Below are 25260 nucleotides of genomic sequence, written 5' to 3'. Positions count from 1 at the left end.
TAATATGAGTCGGGATGGTTTCGCAGAAAGACTCTCCCTGCATCTCCGGACTCTAAACTTTCGTCAATGCTCTCACTGAGAGGCTGACAAGACTACTTAAAAACTGCAATCCCATAGCGAAGAGTACTACCCTGAATCTTCTGACACTTCTCTGCCATCCTCCTGTGAAGAAAGGCAAAGAATGACTGGGAAATGAGGGGAGTGGGGGAGGTATTTAAGCCTTTGGCTGGGGTGTCTTTGCCTCCTCCTGGTGGCCAGGTTCTGTATTCCCACAAGTAAGGAATAAAGCCATGGACTCTCCTCATATTAAGGAAACTAATATTAAATTCTGGGGTAATTAACTTTCCCTTCTCTCCTCTAAACTATACATATTTAGATCATAGAGTCTTTCTTTTAAGCCATGTACCATTTTAGTAGCCCTCCTTTGGACAGTTTCTAGTTTACTTATATCCATCTGGAGATATGGTCTCCAGAACTGTACACAGTATTCCAGATGAGGCCTAACTACTAATCTGAAAAGTGGCATAAGAACTTTGTTACTTCTGCTACTAATACATCTCCCAATTTATCCAAGTATTCGACTGGCCTTACTGGCTGCACTGCTGCATTGTTTACCGAATTTTAAATCATCTGAAATAATAATTCAAAAGTACCGTTACTCTTTAGTTACAGTCAGTAATGTACCTTTGGATCCTATATGCACAATTTTGCTCTTGTTAACAATTAATTTTAGATCCCGTTTATTTGCCCAGTCATATTATTCTTTGTATAATATGGAACATTATGAAATGTGTATTATCTGATACATAGTTATATTTTCAGAACTTTATCATTTGTATTAATCTGAAGGGGCATAAAAATGGAATGAAAACAAAATACACTTTTTAACTATAAACATTTGTAACTATACCTACAAGAGAGGCAAGGGTACCAAAGTAAAGGTATGCACTGTCCATATTAAAAGGACATGAAACAGTGAGATTGTCAGAATGATGGTCCCCAACTGACTTCAACAGGGGGAATAACAGGCTTTTAAAAGAATACTAAAGTACAAATGAAACTTTCATTTTTCAGGCAGAGCATGTACGTTTTAAAAACATTTCAATTGATTTCCATTATCAAAATGTGCCCAATATTTTTATATGCACACTTTCTTAGGCTCCTACTGAGCATGTGCAAGAATGGAAACATATATGTATTTTGTGATTTGCTGATGGCTGTCACATAATACAGGGGAGAGAACATTTTAAAACTGCAAGAAAAAATTCTATTACTCATTTGAAATGAATTCACCGGAGCTATACTGCCTCATTAAGCAGACACTAGTGACTGCCCTAATTCTTTCACCCTGTTGGTCAGTAAAATCAAGAGGATGCTCCAAATAAGTGAACCAGACTCATTCTACCCTCCTCCACCAGCTTCATGCCAGCACAGATCAAGTGAACTATCACTTCCTGCAGTCACGAGAAATGTAAATTGTGATACAGAACAGCAACCCCTGCTGGACTGGAGAAGTAACAGCAGCTGATTTTGTGGAAAGTAAAGTTGGTTCTTGTCATTTACACAATGGGCCAAGGAAAACTAAACCCTTTCAGGAAAATTTGGGTTAATCTGGGACAACTTGGTTTAGCCCTTTAAAAAAATCAGGGATATACTGCCCAAATTCAGGACTGTCTCTAAAAAAAACCTAAACCCCCCCCCACCTTAGCTGTATTTAATGGTCCTTTAAACCTAGGAAAAACATAATTTATGCTTACCTGATAAATTTATTTCTCTTGTAGTGTATCCAGTCCACGGATCATCCATTACTTATGGGATATATTCTCCTTCCCAACAGGAAGTTGCAAGAGTCCACCCACAGCAAAGCTGCTATATAGCTCCTCCCCTAACTGCCATTACCAGTCATTCGACCGAAAACATGCAGAGAAAGGAAAACCATAGGGTGCAGTGGTGACTGTAGTTTAATGGAAAAATTACCTGCCTTAAAGTGACAGGGCGGGCCGTGGACTGGATACACTACAAGAGAAATAAATTTATCAGGTAAGCATAAATTATGTTTTCTCTTGTTAAGTGTATCCAGTCCACGGATCATCCATTACTTATGGGATACCAATACCAAAGCTAAAGTACACGGATGATGGGAGGGACAAGGCAGGTACTTAAACGGAAGTTACCACTGCCTGTAAAAAAAACCCTTTCTCCCAAAAATAGCCTCCGAAGAAGCAAGGTATCAAATTTGTTAAATTTGAAAAAGTATGAAACGCAGACCAAGACTCCGTCTTGTAATCTGTTCAACAGAAGCCACATTTAAAAAAGGCCCAAGTGAAAACCACAGCTCTAGTAGAATGAGCTGTAATCCCTTCAGGAGGCTGCTGTCCAGCAGTCTCATAAGCTAAATGAATTATGCTTTTTAACCAAAAAGACAGAGAGGTTGCTGAAGTCCTTTGACCTCTCCTCTGTCCAGAATAGACAACAAACAAGGTGAATGTTTGATGAAAATCTGTAGTAGCTTGTAAGTAAAACTTTAAAACACGAACCACGTCCAAATTGTGTAATAGACGTTCCTTCTTTGAAGAAGGATTAGGATACAAGAATGGAACAACAATCTCTTGAGTGATATTCTTGTTAGATACCACCTTAGGTAAAAACCCAGGTTGGTACACAGGACTACCTTATCCGTACGGAGAACCAGATAAGGAGAATCACATTGCAACGCAGATAACTCGGAGACTCTATGAGCCGAGGACATAGCTACCAAAAAGGAACTTTCCAAGATAGAAGTTTGATATCTATGGAATGAAAAGGTTCAAATGGAACTCCTTGAAGAACCTTAAGAACCAGCTTTAAGCTCCATGGCGGAGCAACATTTTTAACCACAGGCTTGGTTCTAACCAAAGCCTGACCAAATGCCTGAACGTCTAGAATACCTGCCAGACGCTTGTGCAAAAGAATAGACAGAGTAGAAATCTGTCCTTTTAAAGAACTAGCTGACAACCCTTTTCTCAAAATCATCTTGGAGAAAAGATAATATCCTGGGAATCCAGACTTTACTCCATGAGTAACCCTTGGATTCATAACATAAGATATTTACACCATATCTTATGTTAAATTTTCCTAGAGACAGGCTTTTATGCCTGTATTAAGGTATCAATTACTGACTCGGAGAAGCCATGCTTTGATAACATCAAGCGTTCTGTCTCCAGGCAGTCCATCTCAGATTAGTTATATTTAGATGGTTGAAAAGACCCTGAGGTAGAGGGTCCTGTCTCAGAAGCAGAGACCGTGGTGGAAAGGATGACATGTCCACCAGATCTGCATACCAGGTCCTGCGTGGCCACGCAGGCGCTGTCAAAAGCACCAAAGCACTCTCCTGCTTGATCTTGTGCAAACCCCTCCGGAGGGAATTCCCACTCCCCCGGATGAAAAGTCTGACGACTTAGAAAATCTGCCTCCCAGTTCTCAACACCTGGGATAGTGATAGCTTTTAGACAAGAGTGAGTCTCTGTCCAGTGAATTATTTTAAGACTTCTAACATTGCTAGGGAACTTCTGTTCCCCCTTGATGGTTGATGTAAGCCACAGTCGTGATATTGTCCGACTGAAATATGATGTACCTCAGAGTTGCTAACTGAGGCCAAGTCTGAAGAGCATGGAATATCGCTCCCAGTTCCAGAATATTCATTAGAAGGAGGGTCTCCTCCTGAGTCCACTATCCCTGAGCCTTCAGGGAGTTCCAGACTGTATCCTAACATAAAAGGCTGGCATCTGTTGTAACAATTGTCCCATCTGACCTGCGGAAGGTCATACCCTTGGACAGATGGACCCGAGATAGTCACCAGAGAAGAGAATCTCTGGTTTCTTGGTCCGGATTTAACAGGAGAACAAATCTGTGTAATCCCCGTTCCTCTGGCTGAGCATGCATAGTTGCAGTGGTCTGAAATGTAGGCGTGCAAACGGTACTATGTCCCTTGCCGCTACCATTAAGCCGATTACATTCATGTACTGAGCCACCAAAGGGCGCGGATGGAATGAAGAACACGGCAGAAATTTAGAAACTTTGACAACCTGGACTCCGTCAGGTAAATTTTAATTTCTACAAAATCTATCAGAATCCCTAGGAGGGAAACCCTTGATATTGGGGATAGAGAACTCTTTCCTTGTTCACTTTCCACCCATGCGATCTCAGAAATGCCAGTACTACGTCCGTATGAGACTTGGCAACTTGGATGTTTGACGCCTGTATCAGGATGTCGTATAAATAAGGGGCCACTTCTATGCCCCGCGGCCTAAGGCCCGCCAAAGTGACCCCAGAACCTCCATAAAGATTCTAGGGGCTGTAGTTAACCCAAAGGAAAGAGCTACAAACTGGTAATGCCTGTCTAGAAAGGCAAACCTGAAAAACCGATGGTGATCTTTATGCATCGTAATGTGAGGATAAGCATCCTTCAAATCCATTGTAGTCCTCTATTGACTCTCCTGGATCATAGTTAAGATGGTACGAATAGTTTCCATCTTAAATGATAGAATTCTAAAGAATTTGTTTAAGATCTTTTAGATCCAAAATAGGTCTGAAGGTTTCCTTTCCTTGGGAACCACAAACCGATTTGAGGAAAACTGTGTCCCTGTTCCTCTATTGGAACTGAATGGGTCACGTACACAATGCAAGAATGTCTCTTTCTTTATCTGGTTTGCAGATAAATGTGAAAGGCAAAAACTCCCCTTTTTTGGGGGGGAAAGCTTTGAAATCCAGAAGATATCTCTGGGGTATAATTTCCAATGCCCAGGGATCCTGGGCATCTCTTGCCCACGCCTGGGCGAAGAATGAAGTCTGCCCCCTATAGGATCCGTTACCAGATAGGGGTCCGTTCCTCATGCTGTTTTAGAGGCAGCAGCAGGCTCCTTGACCTGCTTATCTTTGTTCCAGGTCCGGTTGTCTCCAGACCGCCTTGGACTGAGCAAAAGTTCCCTCTTATTTTGCCTTAGAGGAAGTTGATGCCACACCTGCCTTGAATTTTCGAAAGGCACGAAAATTAGGCCTTTTTTGTCCCTTGATTTGGACCTGTCCTGAGGAAGGGCATGATCTTTTCATCCAGTGATATAAGTAATAATCTCCTTCAAACTAGGCCTGAATACGGTCTGCCCCTTGAAGGGAAGTTAAGTAGCTTATTTATTAAAGTCACGACAGCTGACCATGATATAAGCCATAGCGCTCTGCGCGCCAGTATAGTAAAAAACAGAATTCTTAGCCGTTAGTCTAGTCAAAGGAACAAAGGCATCAGAAAACAAAGGAATTGGCTAGCTTAAGTGCTCTAAGCTTGTCAAATATATTCATCCAATGGAGCCTGTAAAGCCTCATCAAGAGACTCAAACCAGAACGCCGCAGCAGCAGTGACAGGAGCAATGCGTGCAAGGGGCTGCAGGATAAAACCTTGTTGAATAAACATTTTTTATCCATTGGATCTAAAAAAGCACAACAGTCCTCGCCAGAGGTAGTGGTACGCTTAGCTAGAGTAGAAACTCTTCTCTCCACCTTAGGAACTGTCTGCCATAAGTCCCGTGTGGTGGCAACTATTAGAAAACATTCTTCTAAAAAATAGGAGGGGAAGAGAACGGCACACCTGGTCTATCCCATTCCTTATGAAAATTTTTAGTAAACCTCTTTAGGTATTGGAAAAACATAAGTACACACCGGCACTGCATATTATTTATCCAGTCTACACAATTTCTCTGGCACTGCGATTGTACACATTCATTCAGAGCAGCTAAAGCCTCCCTGAGCAACAAGTGGAGGTTCTCAAGCATAAATTTTAAATGTAGAAATATCAGAATCAGGTTAAATCATCTTCCCTGAGTCACAAATATCACCCACAGACTAAGCATATTGTGAGGTAGTATCAGACATGGTTCTTAAAGCGTCTGTATGCTCTGTATCTACCCCCAGAGCTGTTTTGCTTTCCTTTAATTTCAGGTAGTCTGACTAATACTGCTGCCAGTGTATTATACACAACCTTTGCCATGTCTTGTAAAATAAACGCTATGGGCGCCATTGATATACTTGGCGCCATTTGAGCGTGAGTCCCTGGAGCGGGAGTCAAAGGGTCTGACACGTGGGGAGAGTTAGTCGGCATAACTTCCCCCTCGACAGAATCCTCTGGTAAAATAAACGCTATGGGTGCCCTTGATGTACTTGGCGCCATTTGAGCGTGAGTCCCTAAAGCGGGAGTCAAAGGGTCTGACACGTGGGGAGAGTTAGTCGGCATAACTTCCCCCTCGACAGAATCCTCTGGTGATAATGTTTTTAAATACAAAAAATGATCTTTATTGTTTAACATGAAATCAGTACATCTGGTACACATTCTAAAATGGGGTTCCACCATGGCTTTAAACATAATAAACACAGAGCCTCCTCTATGTTAGACATGTTAGAACTAATAAAGAGACTAGTAAGCTTGGAAAACACTTTAAATCAAGTTAACAAGCAAATATAACAAACGTTACTGTGCCTTTAAGAGAAACAAATTTTGTCAAAATTTGAAAAACAGTGAAAAAAGGCAGTAAATCAAACGAAATTTTTACAGTACATGTAATAAGTTAACAGAGCATTGCACCCACTTGCAAATGGATGATTAACCCCTTAATGCAAAAAAACAGATAAAAAAAAAACGACATTTTTTTAAACAGACACAACAAAACTGCCACAGCTGAGCTGTGGATTACCTTCCCTATAACTGTTTCTATGCAAAATTTAAGCCAGCCATGTGGAAAAATTAGGCCCCAATAAGTTTTATCACCAAACATATGTTAAAAAACGATTAAACATGCCAGCAAACGTTTTAAAACACATTCTTATAAGAGTATGTATGTCTATTATTAAGCCTGATCCAGTCGCTATCACTGCATTTAAGGCTTTACTTACATTACTTCGGTATCAGCAGTATTTTCTTAGTCAATTCCATTCCTTAGAAAAATATATTACTGCACATACCTTAGCATATATCTCTATCAATCAGCCTGGTACCAGTTGCTTTCACTGCATTTAAAGGCTGTACTTACATTACTTCGGTATCAGCAGTATTTTCTTAGTCAATTCCATTCCTTAGAAAAAACATAATTTATGCTTACCTGATAAATTCCTTTCTTCTGTAGTGTGATCAGTCCACGGGTCATCATTACTTCTGGGATATTACTCCTCCCCAACAGGAAGTGCAAGAGGATTCACCCAGCAGAGCTGCATATAGCTCCTCCCCTCTACGTCACTCCCAGTCATTCGACCAAGGACCAACGAGAAAGGAGAAGCCAAGGGTGTAGTGGTGACTGGAGTATAATTTAAAAAATATTTACCTGCCTTAAAAAACAGGGCGGGCCGTGGACTGATCACACTACAGAAGAAAGGAATTTATCAGGTAAGCATAAATTATGTTTTCTTCTGTTAAGTGTGATCAGTCCACGGGTCATCATTACTTCTGGGATACCAATACCAAAGCAAAAGTACACGGATGACGGGAGGGATAGGCAGGCTCTTTATACGGAAGGAACCACTGCCTGAAGAACCTTTCTCCCAAAAATAGCCTCTGAGGAAGCAAAAGTGTCAAATTTTTAAAATTTGGAAAAAGTATGAAGCGAAGACCAAGTTGCAGCCTTGCAAATCTGTTCAACAGAGGCCTCATTCTTAAAGGCCCAAGTGGAAGCCACAGCTCTAGTAGAATGAGCTGTAATTCTTTCAGGAGGCTGCTGTCCAGCAGTCTCATAGGCTAATCGAATTATGCTACGAAGCCAAAAAGAAAGAGAGGTAGCAGAAGCCTTTTGACCTCTCCTCTGACCAGAGTAAACAACAAACAGGGAAGACGTTTGTCGAAATTCCTTAGTTGCCTGTAAGTAAAACTTTAGGGCACGAACTACATCCAGATTGTGCAGAAGACGTTCCTTCTTCGAAGAAGGATTTGGACACAAAGAAGGAACAACAATCTCTTGATTGATATTCCTGTTAGTGACTACCTTAGGTAAGAACCCAGGTTTAGTACGCAGAACTACCTTATCCGAATGAAAAATCAAATAAGGAGAATCACAATGTAAGGCTGATAACTCAGAGACTCTTCGAGCCGAGGAAATAGCCATTAAAAATAGAACTTTCCAAGATAACAACTTTATATCAATGGAATGGAGGGGTTCAAACGGAACACCCTGCAAAACGTTAAGAACAAGGTTTAAACTCCATGGCGGAGCAACAGTTTTAAACACAGGCTTAATCCTGGCCAAAGCCTGACAAAAAGCCTGAACGTCTGGCACTTCTGACAGACGTTTGTGTAACAGAATGGACAGAGCTGAGATCTGTCCCTTTAATGAACTAGCAGATAAACCCTTTTCTAAACCTTCTTGTAGAAAAGACAATATCCTAGGAATCCTAACCTTACTCCAAGAGTAACCTTTGGATTCACACCAATATAGGTATTTACGCCATATCTTATAGTAAATCTTTCTGGTAACAGGCTTCCTAGCCTGTATTAAGGTGTCAATAACTGACTCAGAAAACCCACGTCTTGATAAAATCAAACGTTCAATTTCCAAGCAGTCAGCTTCAGAGAAGTTAGATTTTGATGTTTGAAAGGGCCCTGTATCAGGAGGTCCTGTTTCAGAGGTAGAGACCAAGGTGGACAGGATGACATGTCCACCAGGTCTGCATACCAAGTCCTGCGTGGCCACGCAGGCGCTATTAGAATCACTGATGCTCTCTCCTGTTTGATTCTGGCAATCAATCGAGGAAGCATCGGGAAGGGTGGAAACACATAAGCCATCCTGAAGTCCCAAGGTGCTGTCAGGGCATCTATTAGGACTGCTCCTGGATCCCTGGATCTGGACCCGTAACGAGGAAGCTTGGCGTTCTGTCGAGACGCCATGAGATCTATCTCTGGTTTGCCCCAACGTCGAAGTATTTGGGCAAAGACCTCCGGATGAAGTTCCCACTCCCCCGGATGAAAAGTCTGACGACTTAAGAAATCCGCCTCCCAGTTCTCCACTCCCGGGATGTGGATTGCTGACAGGTGGCAAGAGTGAGACTCTGCCCAGCGAATTATCTTTGATACTTCCATCATTGCTAGGGAGCTTCTTGTTCCTCCTTGATGGTTGATGTAAGCTACAGTCGTGATGTTGTCCGACTGAAACCTGATGAACCCCCGAGTTGTCAACTGGGGCCAAGCCAGGAGGGCATTGAGAACTGCTCTCAATTCCAGAATGTTTATTGGCAGGAGACTCTCCTCCTGACTCCATTGTCCCTGAGCCTTCAGAGAATTCCAGACGGCGCCCCAACCTAGAAGGCTGGCGTCTGTTGTTACAATTGTCCAGTCTGGTCTGCTGAATGGCATCCCCCTGGACAGATGTGGCCAAGAAAGCCACCATAGAAGAGAATTTCTGGTCTCTTGATCCAGATTCAGAGAAGGGGACAAGTCTGAGTAATCCCCATTCCACTGACTTAGCATGCATAGTTGCAGTGGTCTGAGGTGTAAGCGAGCAAATGGTACTATGTCCATTGCCGCTACCATTAAGCCGATTACCTCCATGCATTGAGCCACTGACGGGTGTTGAATGGAATGAAGGGTGCGGCAAGCACTTTGAAGTCTTGTTAACCTGTTCTCTGTCAGGTAAATTTTCATTTCTACAGAATCTATAAGAGTCCCCAGGAAGGGAACTCTTGTGAATGGAACGAGTGAACTTTTCTTTTCGTTCACCTTCCATCCATGTGACCTTAGAAAAGCCAGTACTAACTCTGTATGAGACTTGGCAGTTTGAAAGCTTGAAGCTTGTATCAGAATGTCGTCTAGGTACGGAGCTACCGAAATTCCCCCGCGGTCTTAGTACCGCCAGAAGAGCACCTAGAACCTTTGTGAAGATTCTTGGAGCTGTAGCCAATCCGAATGGAAGAGCTACAAACTGGTAATGCCTGTCTAGAAAGGCAAACCTTAGATACCGGTAATGATCTTTGTGGATCGGTATGTGAAGGTAAGCATCCTTTAAATCCACTGTGGTCATGTACTGACCTTCTTGGATCATGGGTAAAATTGTCCGAATAGTCTCCATTTTGAACGACGGAACTCTTAGGAATTTGTTTAGGATCTTTAAATCCAGGATTGGTCTGAAAGTTCCCTCTTTTTTGGGAACCACAAACAGATTTGAGTAAAACCCTTGTCCCTGTTCCGATCGTGGAACTGGATGGATTACTCCCATTAACAAAAGTTCTTGTACGCAGCGTAGAAACGCTTCTTTCTTTGTTTGGTTTGTTGACAACCTTGACAGATGAAATCTCTCTCTTGGAGGAGAGTATTTGAAGTCCAGAAGGTATCCCTGAGATATTATCTCTAGCGCCCAGGGATCCTGGACATCTCTTGCCCAAGCCTGGGTGAAGAGAGAAAGTCTGCCCCCCACTAGATCCGATCCCGGATCGGGGGCCCTCAATTCATGCTGTTTTAGTGGCAGCAGCAGGTTTCCTGGCCTGCTTGCCCTTGTTCCAGGACTGGTTAGGTCTCCAGCCTTGTCTGAAGCGAGCACCAGATCCTTCTTGTTTTGGAGCAGTGGAAGTTGATGCTGCTCCTGCTTTGAAATTCCGAAAGGAACGAAAATTAGACTGTCTAGCCTTAGGTCTGGCTTTGTCTTGAGGCAGGGCGTGGCCCTTACCTCCTGTAATGTCAGCGATAATTTCTTTCAAACCGGGCCCAAATAAGGTCTGCCCTTTGAAAGGTATATTAAGTAATTTGGACTTAGAAGTTACATCAGCTGATCAGGATTTTAGCCACAGTGCTCTGCGCGCCTGAATGGCGAATCCGGAATTCTTAGCCGTAAGTTTAGTTAAATGTACTACGGCTTCCGAAATGAATGAATTAGCTAGCTTAAGTATTCTAAGCCTGTCCGAAATGTCGTCCAGCGTAGCTGAACTAAGGTTCTCTTCCAGAGATTCAATCCAGAATGCCGCTGCAGCCGAGACCGGCGCAATGCATGCAAGGGGTTGCAATATAAAACCTTGTTGAACAAACATTTTCTTAAGGTAACCCTCTAACTTTTTATCCATTGGATCTGAAAAGGCACAGCTATCCTCTACCGGGATAGTGGTACGCTTAGCTAAAGTAGAAACTGCTCCCTCCACCTTAGGGACCGTTTGCCATAAGTCCCGTGTGGCGGTGTCTATTGGAAACATCTTTCTAAATATCGGAGGGGGTGAGAACGGCACACCGGGTCTATCCCACTCCTTAGTAATAATTTCAGTTAGTCTCTTAGGTATAGGAAAAACGTCAGTACTTGTTGGTACAGCAAAATATTTATCCAACCTACACATTTTCTCTGGTATTGCAACTGTGTTACAATCATTCAGAGCCGCTAACACCTCCCCTAGTAATACACGGAGGTCCAGCTTAAATTTAAAATTTGAAATATCTGAATCCAATCTGTTTGGATCAGAACCGTCAGCCGCAGAATGAAGCTCTCCGTCCTCATGCTCTGCAAGTTGTGACGCAGTATCTGACATGGCCCTAGCATTATCAGCGCACTCTGTTCTCACCCCAGAGTGATCACGCTTGCCTCTTAGTTCTGGTAATTTAGCCAAAACTTCCGTCATAACAGTAGCCATATCTTGTAATGTTATTTGTAATGGCCGCCCAGATGTACTGGGTGCCACCATATCGCGCACCTCCCGAGCGGGAGATGCAGGTACTGTCACGTGAGGCGAGTTAGTCGGCATAACTCTCCCCTCGTTGTTTGGTGAAATTTGTTCAATTTGTACAGATTGACTTTTATTTAAAGTAGCATCAATACAGTTAGTACATAAATTTCTATTGGGCTCCACTTGGCGTTATTACAAATAGTACAGGTCTCATCCTCTGAATCAGACATGTTTAACACACTAGCAACTAAACTTGCAACTTGGAAATATTATTCAAGTAAAATACAATGAAAAAACGTACTGTGCCTAAGAAGCACAGAAAGATATATAACAGTTGAAATCAATAAACTTTGCAAAACAAAACACAATTTTAGCAAAGGCTTGTTCCCATTAGCAAAGAATAACTAACCCTGATGGCATAAAAAAGTTAAAGAATAAACGTTTCTTTATCACAGTCAACTACAATCTCACAGCTCTGTTAGATTACTTCCCTCAAACAAGCTTTGAAGACCCCTGAGTTCTGTAGAGATAAACCGGAACATGCAGGAAAAAACAATGAGCTTCTGACTGAAATTTTTGATGCGTAGCAAAAGCGCCAAAAAAAAGGTCCCTCCCCCTCACACACAACAGTGAGAGAGATCAGTAAACTGTCATAATTAGATAAAGCAACTGCCAAGTGGAAAAATAGTGCCCAAACATTTTATTCACCCAGTACCTCAGAAAATGAAAACGATTTTACATTCCAGCAAAAACGTTTAACATAAATTAGTAAAAAACCAAATAGGCTAAAGATTATATACACAGTGTAATTCCAGTGAAGTACCATTCCCCAGAATACTCAAATGTAAAAAATACATACATGATATTATGTCGGTATGGCAGGATTTTCTCATCAATTCCATTGTCAGAAAATAAAAACTGCTACATACCTCTTTGCAGATTAAACTGCCCGCTGTCCCCTGATCTGAAGTTTACCTCTCCTCAGATGGCCGAGAAACAGCAATATGATCTTAACTACTCCGGCTAAAATCATAGTAAAAACTCTGGTAGATTCTTCTTCAAATTCTACCAGAGAAGGAATAACACACTCCGGTGCTATTAAAAAATAACAAACTTTTGATTGAAGAAATAAAACTAAATAAAATCACCATAGTCCTCTCACACATCCTATCTAGTCGTTGGGTGCAAGAGAATGACTGGGAGTGACGTAGAGGGGAGGAGCTATATGCAGCTCTGCTGGGTGAATCCTCTTGCACTTCCTGTTGGGGAGGAGTAATATCCCAGAAGTAATGATGACCCGTGGACTGATCACACTTAACAGAAGAAATATTTTACTGCACATACCTTATTTGCAGGAAAACCTGCACGCCATTCCCCCTCTGAAGTACCTTACTCCTCAGAATGTGTGAGAACAGCAACTGGATCTTAGTTACGTCTGCTAAGATCATAGAAAAAACGCAGGCAGATTCTTCTTCCAAATACTGCCTGAGATAAACAGCACACTCCGGTGCCATTTAAAAATAACAAACTTTTGATTGAAGAAATAAACTAAGTATAAAAAACCACAGACTCTCACGACCTCCTATCTATGTTGAGACTTGCAAGAGAATGACTGGTAATGGCAGTTAGGGGAGGAGCTATATAGCAGCTTTGCTGTGGGTGGACTCTTGCAACTTCCTGTTGGGAAGGAGAATATATCCCATAAGTAATGGATGATCCGTGGACTGGATACACTTAACAAGAGAAAAATAATTTACAACCAGTGTTCCTTCTAAAGCCAGTTTTGTGTGTGGCCCAGCAGTGAAACAGTTAACTAGAGCAATTAGCAAACTCTACACAATGCAGACTGCAAGGTATGGTTCCCCTTATTAACTGTTTTAGTGCTGGGCCGCACACAAAACTGGCCTTAGAGGGAGCACTGTTTACAACCCAGCAAGGACTATTACTTCTTTGTGACTAAAACTTGACACTTAATTTCTTCGATATTTAAACTAATATAATATTTAGAAACGTATTCTCATGCTATTCTTTCTTTGCTTGAAAAATCATTACAGCAAGCATTTATTTAGTATTTAATCTCTCTTTAAATGCTATCTGGAGTGTCCTTACAGTAGAAAATAATTTGCCTCATCACAGAATGCTATTTTCAATACTCAAAATAGTAATTGTATCTGCTGTTTACTTAAAATTACAATTGGCATTCCCTTATATCTTAAACTGTAATTGTGGATTGTATCACCTGTATATATTTTAAAAAACAAAAATCCTTGAGGGTGCTGATGTCTGTGTTTTGAAATAAAACTTGTTAAACCTCTGCGTTTTTATCCCTAGGAAAAGCTTCAGCTACCTCGGATTGAAGAAGTAAATGAGGAGAATGAAGATGGTGAGTGCAGTGCGTGGCTGTGAAAAGTGCACTATTATTCAGTAAGAGACTGAACACATTTTGGGAATGAGGAATACCCACAGAATGTGCCGCTAACTCCTGTCTAAGACTCCAGCACAGTCCAGGAACAGAGCCACATACAGAAGCGGGATTATACCACATGATGTGCGTCAGGATGCAGGGACATGCCTGCGTGTTATGTGCTGTAGGATACAGGACTCGGAAACTGACACAGTATTTTATTTCTTTTAGAAAATCAGGTGCTGCAGTGTCACAAATGTTTCCAGCTTGGTGAATGTGCAAAGTGGGGGTTTACACAAGGTTTGGGGTATAATTGGCTATATAGCAAAGCCAGCAGTGCAGTGGGAATTGACAATTACACAGTGAAGTTGACTGCTTTCAGTATTAAAAGACATAGCCACACATAGAACTCAGATTGTGACAAACAGTAGTGGAAAGCTGGTGTATCTATGCTCGATTGTAAGTGCCAGGTATGACAATCTCAAACCTTTATTTTTTTACGAGAGGCCAGAAGGTCCCAAAATAGTAATCAATGTGCTTCTCCTTCAACCTTTATAGTCAGTGCTTATAGATCACAAAAGTGAGTTTAAATCTTAAAATCCTTATAAAATTTGTGTCAGTATAAACAGAACATACTTTTCATATATTTTCCAAACTAGTAACACTATAACTAATTACGGTAAACACTTCCAGTTTCCATATGATAAAGGATCAGATAATTGCTTTTCAATGCCAGAAATCCCAGATATACTTACATTTTTATACAACGCTGCTTGTACGTATGTGTTAACACAGTTGTGTGTATGAAGAATGTATAGTGAAATATGTGTGCACTGAAAATAAAATACAGTTATATTTACACTGGAAGACATGCGTGTGTAGCTTTGTGTTTGTGTATTATATATATATATTTATATTAAAGGGACAATCCTTTTTTCCTTTGTTGAATATAAAATGGATATTTTAAACATATTAGTTTTGTGATGTAAGCCAAGGTTTATAACAATGCATACATTATTTTTGTGAAACAAATTGCTAAAGCAATCTTCTTCATGTGTTCAAGACATAAAGTTCCACTTGTCAAGCTGGTTTTCCATGGTTTGTTAGTTCTGATAGCTTTTCCATTTTTCACTGATGTTACTGTTCTGATAAAAACTACTGTTAGTTGTATTAATGTTGTGAGTTGTGAAATAATAGCTGTGTGAGTTATGAATCAGTGCACAATCCCTAGCAATCGGTTCTGCAAAAAGTTGGATTTCCTGTTATTTCCATTATCAACAGTTATAGCTTAAAGGGACATTAAACACCTTGAGGTTGTACTATAAAATATTTAAATATGTTCATTAAAAAAAAGCAATATATCTTAAAGGGACACTAAACCCAATTTCTTTTTCATGATTCAGATCGAGCATGCAATTTTAAGCAACTTTCTAATTTACTCCTATTATCAATTTTTCTTCGTTCTCTTGTTATCTTTATTTGAAAAAGAAGGCATTTAAGCTAAGGAGCCAGACAATTTTTGGTTCAGAACCATGGATAGCACTTGTTTAATCGTGGGTGCATTTAGCCACCAATCAGCAAGAACAACCCAGGTTTTGAACCAAAAATGGGCCGCCTTCTAAACTTATATTCTTGCTTTTGAAATAAAGATAGCAAGAGAATGAAGAAAAATTGATAATAGGAGTAAATTAGAAAGTTGCTTAAAATCGCATGTTCTATCTGAATCACAAAAGAAAAAATTTGGGTTGTGTCCCTTTAAATATTAATTCTGTCCACTTTTCCTGCAAATTAAATCTGCAAATTGTGACCTTTCCAATAAATATATATTATATATGGATAAACCTTTATCCAAAAAAGGTTTGGATTTCAGGATAGTTTGGATTTTAGAATATTTGCAACTGTAAAATGGAACAGTTTGGAGAGGGGATGGGACCAAGTGTAAACAAAAATGGGTTTGATTTATCAAAGGCCGGGTGGACAAGGTTCGTGGTCTTGAACTCTGTCTGCCGAGCCTCACGTAGAAAGGGCAGCAATATGCTGCACATAGTTAATATTGCACAATTTGTAATCTTCCACCTAGTGTTGTCGATAGGTTATAACCGCTGCTACTTAACAAGCGTTTCAGGCTCACTCTGAGCGAGACTGAAACGCTGGGGCTCCAAAGCAGCTATCGCTGTGTGTTAGATGGAGCCCAATATGTTATGCCATTTAGGCAATAATTACATTTCATAATACATAATATATATAATTTGTAATAGTAATAGTACCCTCAGAAAGATAGTACAGCACTGTAATCAGAAAGGTAAAATTTGTTGTTTTTACTAAATATATTATTTGTATTTTAAAACACACAAAACCAAACCAACGACACAGGCAGAGAAGATTATGACTTACAGGCAGGGATTTTTTTTTTTTTTTTTTAAATATTAATTACAAAGTTTGGATTTCAGAATAAGTTAGAATTTTGGAATAACATACATATACATACACATATATACAGAGGTGGAAAAATATCACTATGGTTTACTTGTCGGGGTTAAAAGATACTAGCCCAGAGGGAAAAATGTAGTAGTCCACTCAATGTTAAAGATAGGAAAATATAAAATTTCCAATTCGACCACTGCAATTTCGAAGTTGACACAACTGGAAATTTCAAGCCCTGTATATATGTGTGTATATATGTATATATATATGAACAAACAAGACAGCACTCACTGGTGTTTAGAAAAATAACAATTGGCTTTTAATGTATCATTTAAAATACAAAGGGCGATTGCATGACATTTTGGTGCTGTACTGGCACCTTTATCAAATGTTCCCAAAGTAGAGACAGTCCCAAGGTCAGTCCATACTCAGAGTATTGTCCCACAACAAACGGGACAATACTCTGAGTATGGACTGACCTTGGGACTGTCTCTACTTTGGGAACATTTGATAAAGTTGCCAGTACAGCACCGAAATGTCATGCAATTTCCCTTTGTATTTTAAATGATACATTAAAAGCTAATTGTTATTTTTCTAAACACCAGTGAGTGCTGCCTTTTTTGAACTTTGTAAATTCTTTTATGACATTTGCACCCCGGTAGTTGCTAATTGTGATGTTAGGAGTGCAACACCTTTTGGGACTCTGTATATATATATATATGCATATATATATGTATGTGTGTGTATATATATATATATATATATATATATATACATACACAAATTATTGCCAGGCTAATCTTTGCTTTGAATACATTTTATATAGCACTTGTTTAGTGTTTAATGTCCCTTTAAGCTTTTTTAATGTAAATAAAATTAGTATGCTTAATTGCTGGTCTTTTTTACGATTTGGGTTTACTGTCCCTTTAATGTGTGTATGTAAATTTACACACAAATGTAAAAAAAAGAAAGTGTTTTGTGCTTAACCACCTGGCAGCAAAGGGTTAAGGATAATTTTCTCCACACTTCAAAGGGTATTAACAGATTGAGCTGTAATTAGAGAAGCTGGAACAGAATATTCTTGCCAGATATTCCCTGCAGGAGGAAACCACTTCTTCTCCATTCCTCCTAATGAGAGCTGGGTGAAAGGATACACGGGATAGAGTGCAACTTTAGACAAGATAATAGCTAAGACCCCCACCCACCCTACTCCTAATAAATATATTAAATATAACGTGCATAGTTATTCTCTGCATTATTGCAAACAAACACATAAACTGAATATTTACCCTGTTCGACAGTCACTCATTTTATCCTAGGGCTCGAAAAATGCTGTGATGCCATTTTCTTACCCTATGCAGCATATCTAACAGTATTTAATTGCTTCTGTGGCTGTGTTCTAACTACACAAAGATTCGCCCTCATCATGCATCCCAGTGGTCCCTTCATATAATTAGAGAGTAAGTATTAAAGTAATAAATAAATAATGGTAGGAGAGGGATAACGGGTTGGCAGTGCATTCATGTCCATGTAATGCCCAAGAGGGTACAGAGACGAGCCGCTGTGCAGAGATGAGGGGATATCTCCATAGTGCGGCATCTGGAAGAATTGGACGTTTCCCAGGATGCTGTAGGGATTAAAACTGGGAGGCTGTACTGGGGTCACATTGCAGTAACCGCACGATAGATGGGTCGCTCTTGGCACCTTTAATAAACTCTTCTAGAGAGAGCTTCCCTAGAACAAAAATGAAAGACAAAGTCAAATGGGAAGTAAACAGAATAAGGGAAGTTGTTCTAGAAAATGAAAGATGGTAAAAAGAGAAAAAACAGGACAGCCCATTGTGTGAGGAGAACAAAACATTACTAAGAAGATCACTTTCTCGAAAAAAACCTAAATTATGCTTACCAGATAATTTCCTTTCCCTCTGTATGGGAAGAGTCCACAGCTGCATTCCTTACTCCTGGCCACCAGGAGGAGGCAAAGACACCCCAGCCAAAGGCTTAAATAAGAGTCCGGACGTAGTGTGCTAGCATACCGCTATCAAGAGAGGGATATTTATCAAAGTCTCAACTGTGCTGAATTCGCCGGCACCAATACGCTCTCCTAACATCACGGACACGAATACAATCTTCATATTTATAAAAAAAAGCTGGCAAAAAGCTGCGCACCAAGTACGGGGCGATAAGCAGCGGACTGTTGTTAACTAGCAGTCATCGATCTCGCTGCTATTCAGATTTTTACCAACTTTATTTATACCCTGTCACTAAATGTCCCCACTATACTAAAATGTTTAATCCCTATCCCGCCGCTCCCGGCCCCCGCTGCAACTGTAATAAAGTTATTAACCGCTATCCCGCTGCTCCCAGACCCCGAAGCAACTAAATAAAAGTATTAACCCCTATGCTGCCACTCCCGGACCCCACTGCAACTAAATAAAAGTATTAACCCCTATCCCTCCGCTCCCGGACCCCACCGCAAATAATAAAAATATTAACCCCTAAACCCCTGGCCTCCCACATCACTACCACTAACTAAACCTATTAACCCCTAAACCGCCAGCCCCCCACATCACCATAAACTAAAGTAAGCTATTAACCTCTAAACCTAACAACCCTCTAACTTTACATTAAAATTACAACATCCCTATCTTATAATAAATTAAAACTTACCTGTAAAATTAAATTAAACTATAGTAAACTGTCAATTAACCTACCCTAACTATTATACTAAAATTACATTAAACTACCAATTAAATTAACTATATTCCATATTAAAAAACCCTAACCCTACTCAAGTTATTTAAATCTACAATAAGAAATTACATTCGGCTAGATTACGAGTTGTGCATTAGGGTAAAAAAGCAGCGTTAAGAGGTCCTAACGCTGTTTTTTTACACACCCTGGTATTACGAGTCTTGAAGGTTTAGGGTCACCGCACACTTCTTTGGCCTTAACGCAAAACGACTTACGTAAACTTTGTAAAGTCTTTTTTTTTATGGGACTTCCATAGCGCCGGTATTACGAGTCTGTCCTGGGAGGCCAAAAAGTGAGCGGTACAACCCTACCCTGTCAAGAGTCCTAACGCATTTTAAAGTCAGTAGTTAAGAGTTTTATTGTACAACGCCGTAACATAAAACTCATAACTAAAGTGCTAAAAAGTACACTAACACCCATAAACTACCTATTAACCCCTAAACCGAGGCCCTCCTACATCGCAAACACTATAAAAAAATTTAACCCCTAATCTGCCGCTCCGGACACCGCCGCCACCTACATTATATTTATGAACCCTTAATCTGCTGCCCCCAACATCGCCGACACCTACATTATATTTATTAACCCCTAATCTGCCGCGTCCAATGTCGCCGCAACCTACCTACACTTTTTAACCCATAATCTGCCGCCCTCAACGTCGCCGCCACTATAATAAACACATTAACCCCTAAACCGCCGCACTCCCGCCTCGCAAACATTAGTTAAATATTGCCAAAAAGGTTGAAACCAACAAAAGTTTGTGTAACTAAACAAGCACTCTACTTCTCTATGCTAGCCAAATCGAAATAATATGTCCTGGATTGAGAGAAAGGTAACTAGCAACAACTAGATAATTCCCTAAAAGGGGAACGAAACAAGCGGTTAAAATGTCAAATTTTATTAAGAAAAATTATAAAATAGGGACAAACGTTTAAAAACAACAAGTAGACAAGACCAATCCTATTAAATAGTCCAATTCGGCGTCTCCTATATGGGTAGAAATTGATACGTATCAAAAAGTACTGTCACAGTAATGCAAGGTTAAGAATATTGTGACCAAGAGGAACTAAATCAATATATTCTAAAAATTAGCCAAGCTAACAAACTGCAGGTTGATGCTGAGATGAACAATGAAATACAAAGATAGAGCCAAAATATACCACAAGAATATGTGTAATAAAATAACACCAGGGCAAATTATGTGTATATTATGGTCATAGATACTGTTCATAAAAATTATGTAGATGTAGTACAATAATTAGTACTGTTCTGGCGAAATGGGTACTATTCATACATATATGCTGATACCACAGTATTGGTACTTCTCATAAATGATATACTGTATCCGTATAACTGAATAGATATTGTTGATCCTATGTAATATTTATACAATGTTAGTGAAAACTATTGCCGTTATCTGGTTATAACGAAATATGACCGTATAGTGAATAGGTTCAATCTAGTTTTCAGTTGTCATGTATTGTGTATAAATATTTGGACTCATGATAACCGCCTTTGATAAAGCACAATAGGCCTTTGATAAAGCACAGTTTTTGTGCGAAACATGTCAGGGAGTTGTTGTTGGAGGACAAGGGATCCTGATTTTTAAAATAAAGTGGCTTTTCCATCCTTAATAATCTACCTTAATATGTTGTTTCCTATATAAGAATGGGTGAACTATGTAGCCCAATACTTTAATACGGGGTTGAAGCGTAATCTAACGTCTATTGCAGCAATTACTCTGCAGTATAAGAGGTTCTATGTAACACAGTGCACTTCTAATAGATCGTGTACTGTCCTTTCATGAGGTTAATTCTATTAGGCCATTATTTAGAAAATGTTGTAACTATATCAACTATATAACTAATGGCATAATGATAATTTAAGATAACAACACAGCAGACCAAACATTAGAATATTAATGTGTATACTACCAAGTTGCCTCAAATATGTAGCATTTCAGAGTGCTTTTTGTATAAGTATGATAATATCTATAACGTTCAAACAAATCCTTGGGCACTGATATCATTAGGTGCTATAGAACGTTTTCATAAGTGGATACATTTACTGGGAGTCAATTCTTTAATAATCAAATCATTGCAAAGTTAACTTTGATACACGACAATATAACAAATAACAACTTACATGTGTAGGTCCACAACTCTTATAAGTGGAAAACTTAAATAAACTACAAGGATAGTTGTATATATTCTTGTAAATTCCAACAATTATTTCAACCGTGGTCCTACCAACTTCATTATTGCAATTTTGCCTAATATTAATGATTCAAGCATAACAATTACTCTAATGTTTGTAACATAACGCCCTGCTTGTGAAGGTACTTTACAAAAGACAATGTAACCAACTATACACACAGTGGATAACACAGGGTTACTATTTATATTATTGTAACATCTCCACTACTGCTCATATAATATCTAGTGAAAGTTATAAAAACAGAATTTATGTTTACCTGATAAATTTCTTTCTCCAACGGTGTGTCCGGTCCACGGCGTCATCCTTACTTGTGGGATATTCTCTTCCCCAACAGGAAATGGCAAAGAGCCCAGCAAAGCTGGTCACATGATCCCTCCTAGGCTCCGCCTACCCCAGTCATTCGACCGACGTTAAGGAGGAATATTTGCATAGGAGAAACCATATGGTACCGTGGTGACTGTAGTTAAAGAAAATAAATTATCAGACCTGATTAAAAAACCAGGGCGGGCCGTGGGCCGGACACACCGTTGGAGAAAGAAATTTATCAGGTAAACATAAATTCTGTTTTCTCCAACATAGGTGTGTCCGGTCCACGGCGTCATCCTTACTTGTGGGAACCAATACCAAAGCTTTAGGACACGGATGAAGGGAGGGGCAAATCAGGTCACCTAAATGGAAGGCACCACGGCTTGCAAAACCTTTCTCCCAAAAATAGCCTCAGAAGAAGCAAAAGTATCAAACTTGTAAAATTTGGTAAAAGTGTGCAGTGAAGACCAAGTCGCTGCCCTACATATCTGATCAACAGAAGCCTCGTTCTTGAAGGCCCATGTGGAAGCCACAGCCCTAGTGGAATGAGCTGTGATTCTTTCGGGAGGCTGCCGTCCGGCAGTCTCGTAAGCCAATCTGATGATGCTTTTAATCCAAAAAGAGAGAGAGGTAGAAGTTGCTTTTTGACCTCTCCTTTTACCTGAATAAACAACAAACAAGGAAGATGTTTGTCTAAAATCCTTTGTAGCATCTAAATAGAATTTTAGAGCGCGAACAACATCCAAATTGTGCAACAAACGTTCCTTCTTTGAAACTGGTTTCGGACACAGAGAAGGTACGATAATCTCCTGGTTAATGTTTTTGTTAGAAACAACTTTTGGAAGAAAACCAGGTTTAGTACGTAAAACCACCTTATCTGCATGGAACACCAGATAAGGAGGAGAACACTGCAGAGCAGATAATTCTGAGACTCTTCTAGCAGAAGAAATCGCAACTAAAAACAAAACTTTCCAAGATAATAACTTAATATCAACGGAATGTAAGGGTTCAAACGGAACCCCCTGAAGAACTGAAAGAACTAAATTGAGACTCCAAGGAGGAGTCAAAGGTTTGTAAACAGGCTTGATTCTAACCAGAGCCTGAACAAAGGCTTGAACATCTGGCACAGCTGCCAGCTTTTTGTGAAGTAATACCGACAAGGCAGAAATCTGTCCCTTCAGGGAACTTGCAGATAATCCTTTTTCCAATCCTTCTTGAAGGAAGGATAGAATCCTAGGAATCTTAACCTTGTCCCAAGGGAATCCTTTAGATTCACACCAACAGATATATTTTTTCCAAATTTTGTGGTAAATCTTTCTAGTTACAGGCTTTCTGGCCTGAACAAGAGTATCGATAACAGAATCTGAGAATCCTCGCTTCGATAAAATCAAGCGTTCAATCTCCAAGCAGTCAGCTGGAGTGAAACCAGATTCGGATGTTCGAACGGACCCTGAACAAGAAGGTCTCGTCTCAAAGGTAGCTTCCAAGGTGGAGCCGATGACATATTCACCAGATCTGCATACCAAGTCCTGCGTGGCCACGCAGGAGCTATCAAGATCACCGACGCCCTCTCCTGATTGATCCTGGCTACCAGCCTGGGGATGAGAGGAAATGGCGGGAACACATAAGCTAGTTTGAAGGTCCAAGGTGCTACTAGTGCATCCACTAGAGCCGCCTTGGGATCCCTGGATCTGGCCCCGTAGCAAGGAACTTTGAAGTTCTGACGAGAGGCCATCAGATCCATGTCTGGAATGCCCCACAGGTGAGTGACTTGGGCAAAGATTTCCGGATGGAGTTCCCACTCCCCCGGATGCAATGTCTGACGACTCAGAAAATCCGCTTCCCAATTTTCCACTCCTGGGATGTGGATAGCAGACAGGTGGCAGGAGTGAGACTCCGCCCATAGAATGATTTTGGTCACTTCTTCCATCGCTAGGGAACTCCTTGTTCCCCCCTGATGGTTGATGTACGCAACAGTTGTCATGTTGTCTGATTGAAAACCGTATGAACTTGGTCCTCGCTAGCCGAGGCCAGGCCTTGAGAGCATTGAATATCGCTCTCAGTTCCAGAATATTTATCGGTAGAAGAGATTCTTCCCGAGACCAAAGACCCTGAGCTTTCAGGGATCCCCAGACCGCGCCCCAGCCCATCAGACTGGCGTCGGTCGTGACAATGACCCACTCTGGTCTGCGGAACGTCATCCCTTGAGACAGATTGTCCAGGGACAGCCACCAACGGAGTGAGTCTCTGGTCCTCTGATTTACTTGTATCTTCGGAGACAAGTCTGTATAGTCCCCATTCCACTGACTGAGCATGCACAGTTGTAATGGTCTTAGATGAATGCGCGCAAAAGGAACTATGTCCATCGCCGCTACCATCAACCCGATCACTTCCATGCACTGAGCTATGGAAGGAAGAGGAACGGAATGAAGTATCCGACAAGAGTCTAGAAGTTTTGTTTTTCTGGCCTCTGTTAGAAAGATCCTCATTTCTAAGGAGTCTATAATTGTTCCCAAGAAGGGAACCCTTGTTGACGGGGATAGAGAACTCTTTTCCACGTTCACTTTCCAGCCGTGAGATCTGAGAAAGGCCAGGACAATGTCCGTGTGAGCCTTTGCTTGAGGAAGGGACGACGCTTGAATCAGAATGTCGTCCAGGTAAGGTACTACTGCAATGCCCCTTGGTCTTAGCACCGCTAGAAGGGACCCTAGTACCTTTGTGAAAATCCTTGGAGCAGTGGCTAATCCGAAAGGAAGCGCCACGAACTGGTAATGTTTGTCCAGGAATGCAAACCTTAGGAACCGATGATGTTCCTTGTGGATAGGAATATGTAGATACGCATCCTTTAAATCCACCGTGGTCATGAATTGACCCTCCTGGATGGAAGGAAGAATAGTTCGAATGGTTTCCATCTTGAAAGATGGAACCTTGAGAAACTTGTTTAAGATCTTGAGATCTAAGATTGGTCTGAACGTTCCCTCTTTTTTGGGAACTATGAACAGATTGGAGTAGAACCCCATCCCTTGTTCTCTTATTGGAACCGGATGAATCACTCCCATTTTTAACAGGTCTTCTACACAATGTAAGAACGCCTGTCTTTTTATGTGGTCTGAAGACAACTGAGACCTGTGGAACCTCCCCCTTGGGGGAAGTCCCTTGAATTCCAGGAGATAACCCTGGGAGACTATTTCTAGCGCCCAAGGATCCAGAACATCTCTTGCCCAAGCCTGAGCGAAGAGAGAGAGTCTGCCCCCCACCAGATCCGGTCCCGGATCGGGGGCCAATATTTCATGCTGTCTTGGTAGCAGTGGCAGGCTTCTTGGCCTGCTTTCCCTTGTTCCAGCCTTGCATTGGTCTTCAAGCTGGCTTGGCTTGAGAAGTATTACCCTCTTGCTTAGAGGACGTAGCACTTTGGGCTGGTCCGTTTTTACGAAAGGGACGAAAATTAGGTCTATTTTTCGCCTTGAAAGGCCGATCCTGAGGAAGGGCGTGACCCTTACCCCCAGTGATATC

General features: G+C 40.8%; 2 protein-coding genes across 4 annotated transcripts in view; one reads left to right on the top strand and one right to left on the bottom strand.

Annotated features, from left to right (window-relative positions):
- Positions 1-14914, top strand: part of TMEM54 (transmembrane protein 54) — a 106767-nt gene extending 91853 nt beyond the window's left edge. For all 3 annotated transcript variants that reach the window (XM_053707279.1, XM_053707280.1, XM_053707278.1), the window contains exon 7: positions 13975-14914. In XM_053707279.1, coding sequence (XP_053563254.1) covers positions 13975-14049 — 75 coding nt within the window. In that variant the 3' untranslated portion in view covers positions 14050-14914. The remainder of the gene's footprint in view (positions 1-13974) is intronic.
- A 2116-nt stretch (positions 14915-17030) lies between these two features.
- The window catches only part of HPCA (hippocalcin), a 211219-nt gene continuing 202989 nt past the window's right edge, over positions 17031-25260 (bottom strand). Inside the window, exon 4 of the mRNA XM_053707277.1 lies at positions 17031-18205. Coding sequence (XP_053563252.1) covers positions 18108-18205 — 98 coding nt within the window. The 3' untranslated portion in view covers positions 17031-18107. The remainder of the gene's footprint in view (positions 18206-25260) is intronic.

This window comes from Bombina bombina, chromosome 3 (genome assembly GCF_027579735.1).
Source record: "Bombina bombina isolate aBomBom1 chromosome 3, aBomBom1.pri, whole genome shotgun sequence".
In the NCBI taxonomy this organism is placed as follows: domain Eukaryota; kingdom Metazoa; phylum Chordata; class Amphibia; order Anura; family Bombinatoridae; genus Bombina; species Bombina bombina.
This window is presented reverse-complemented; position numbering and strand designations above follow the sequence as displayed.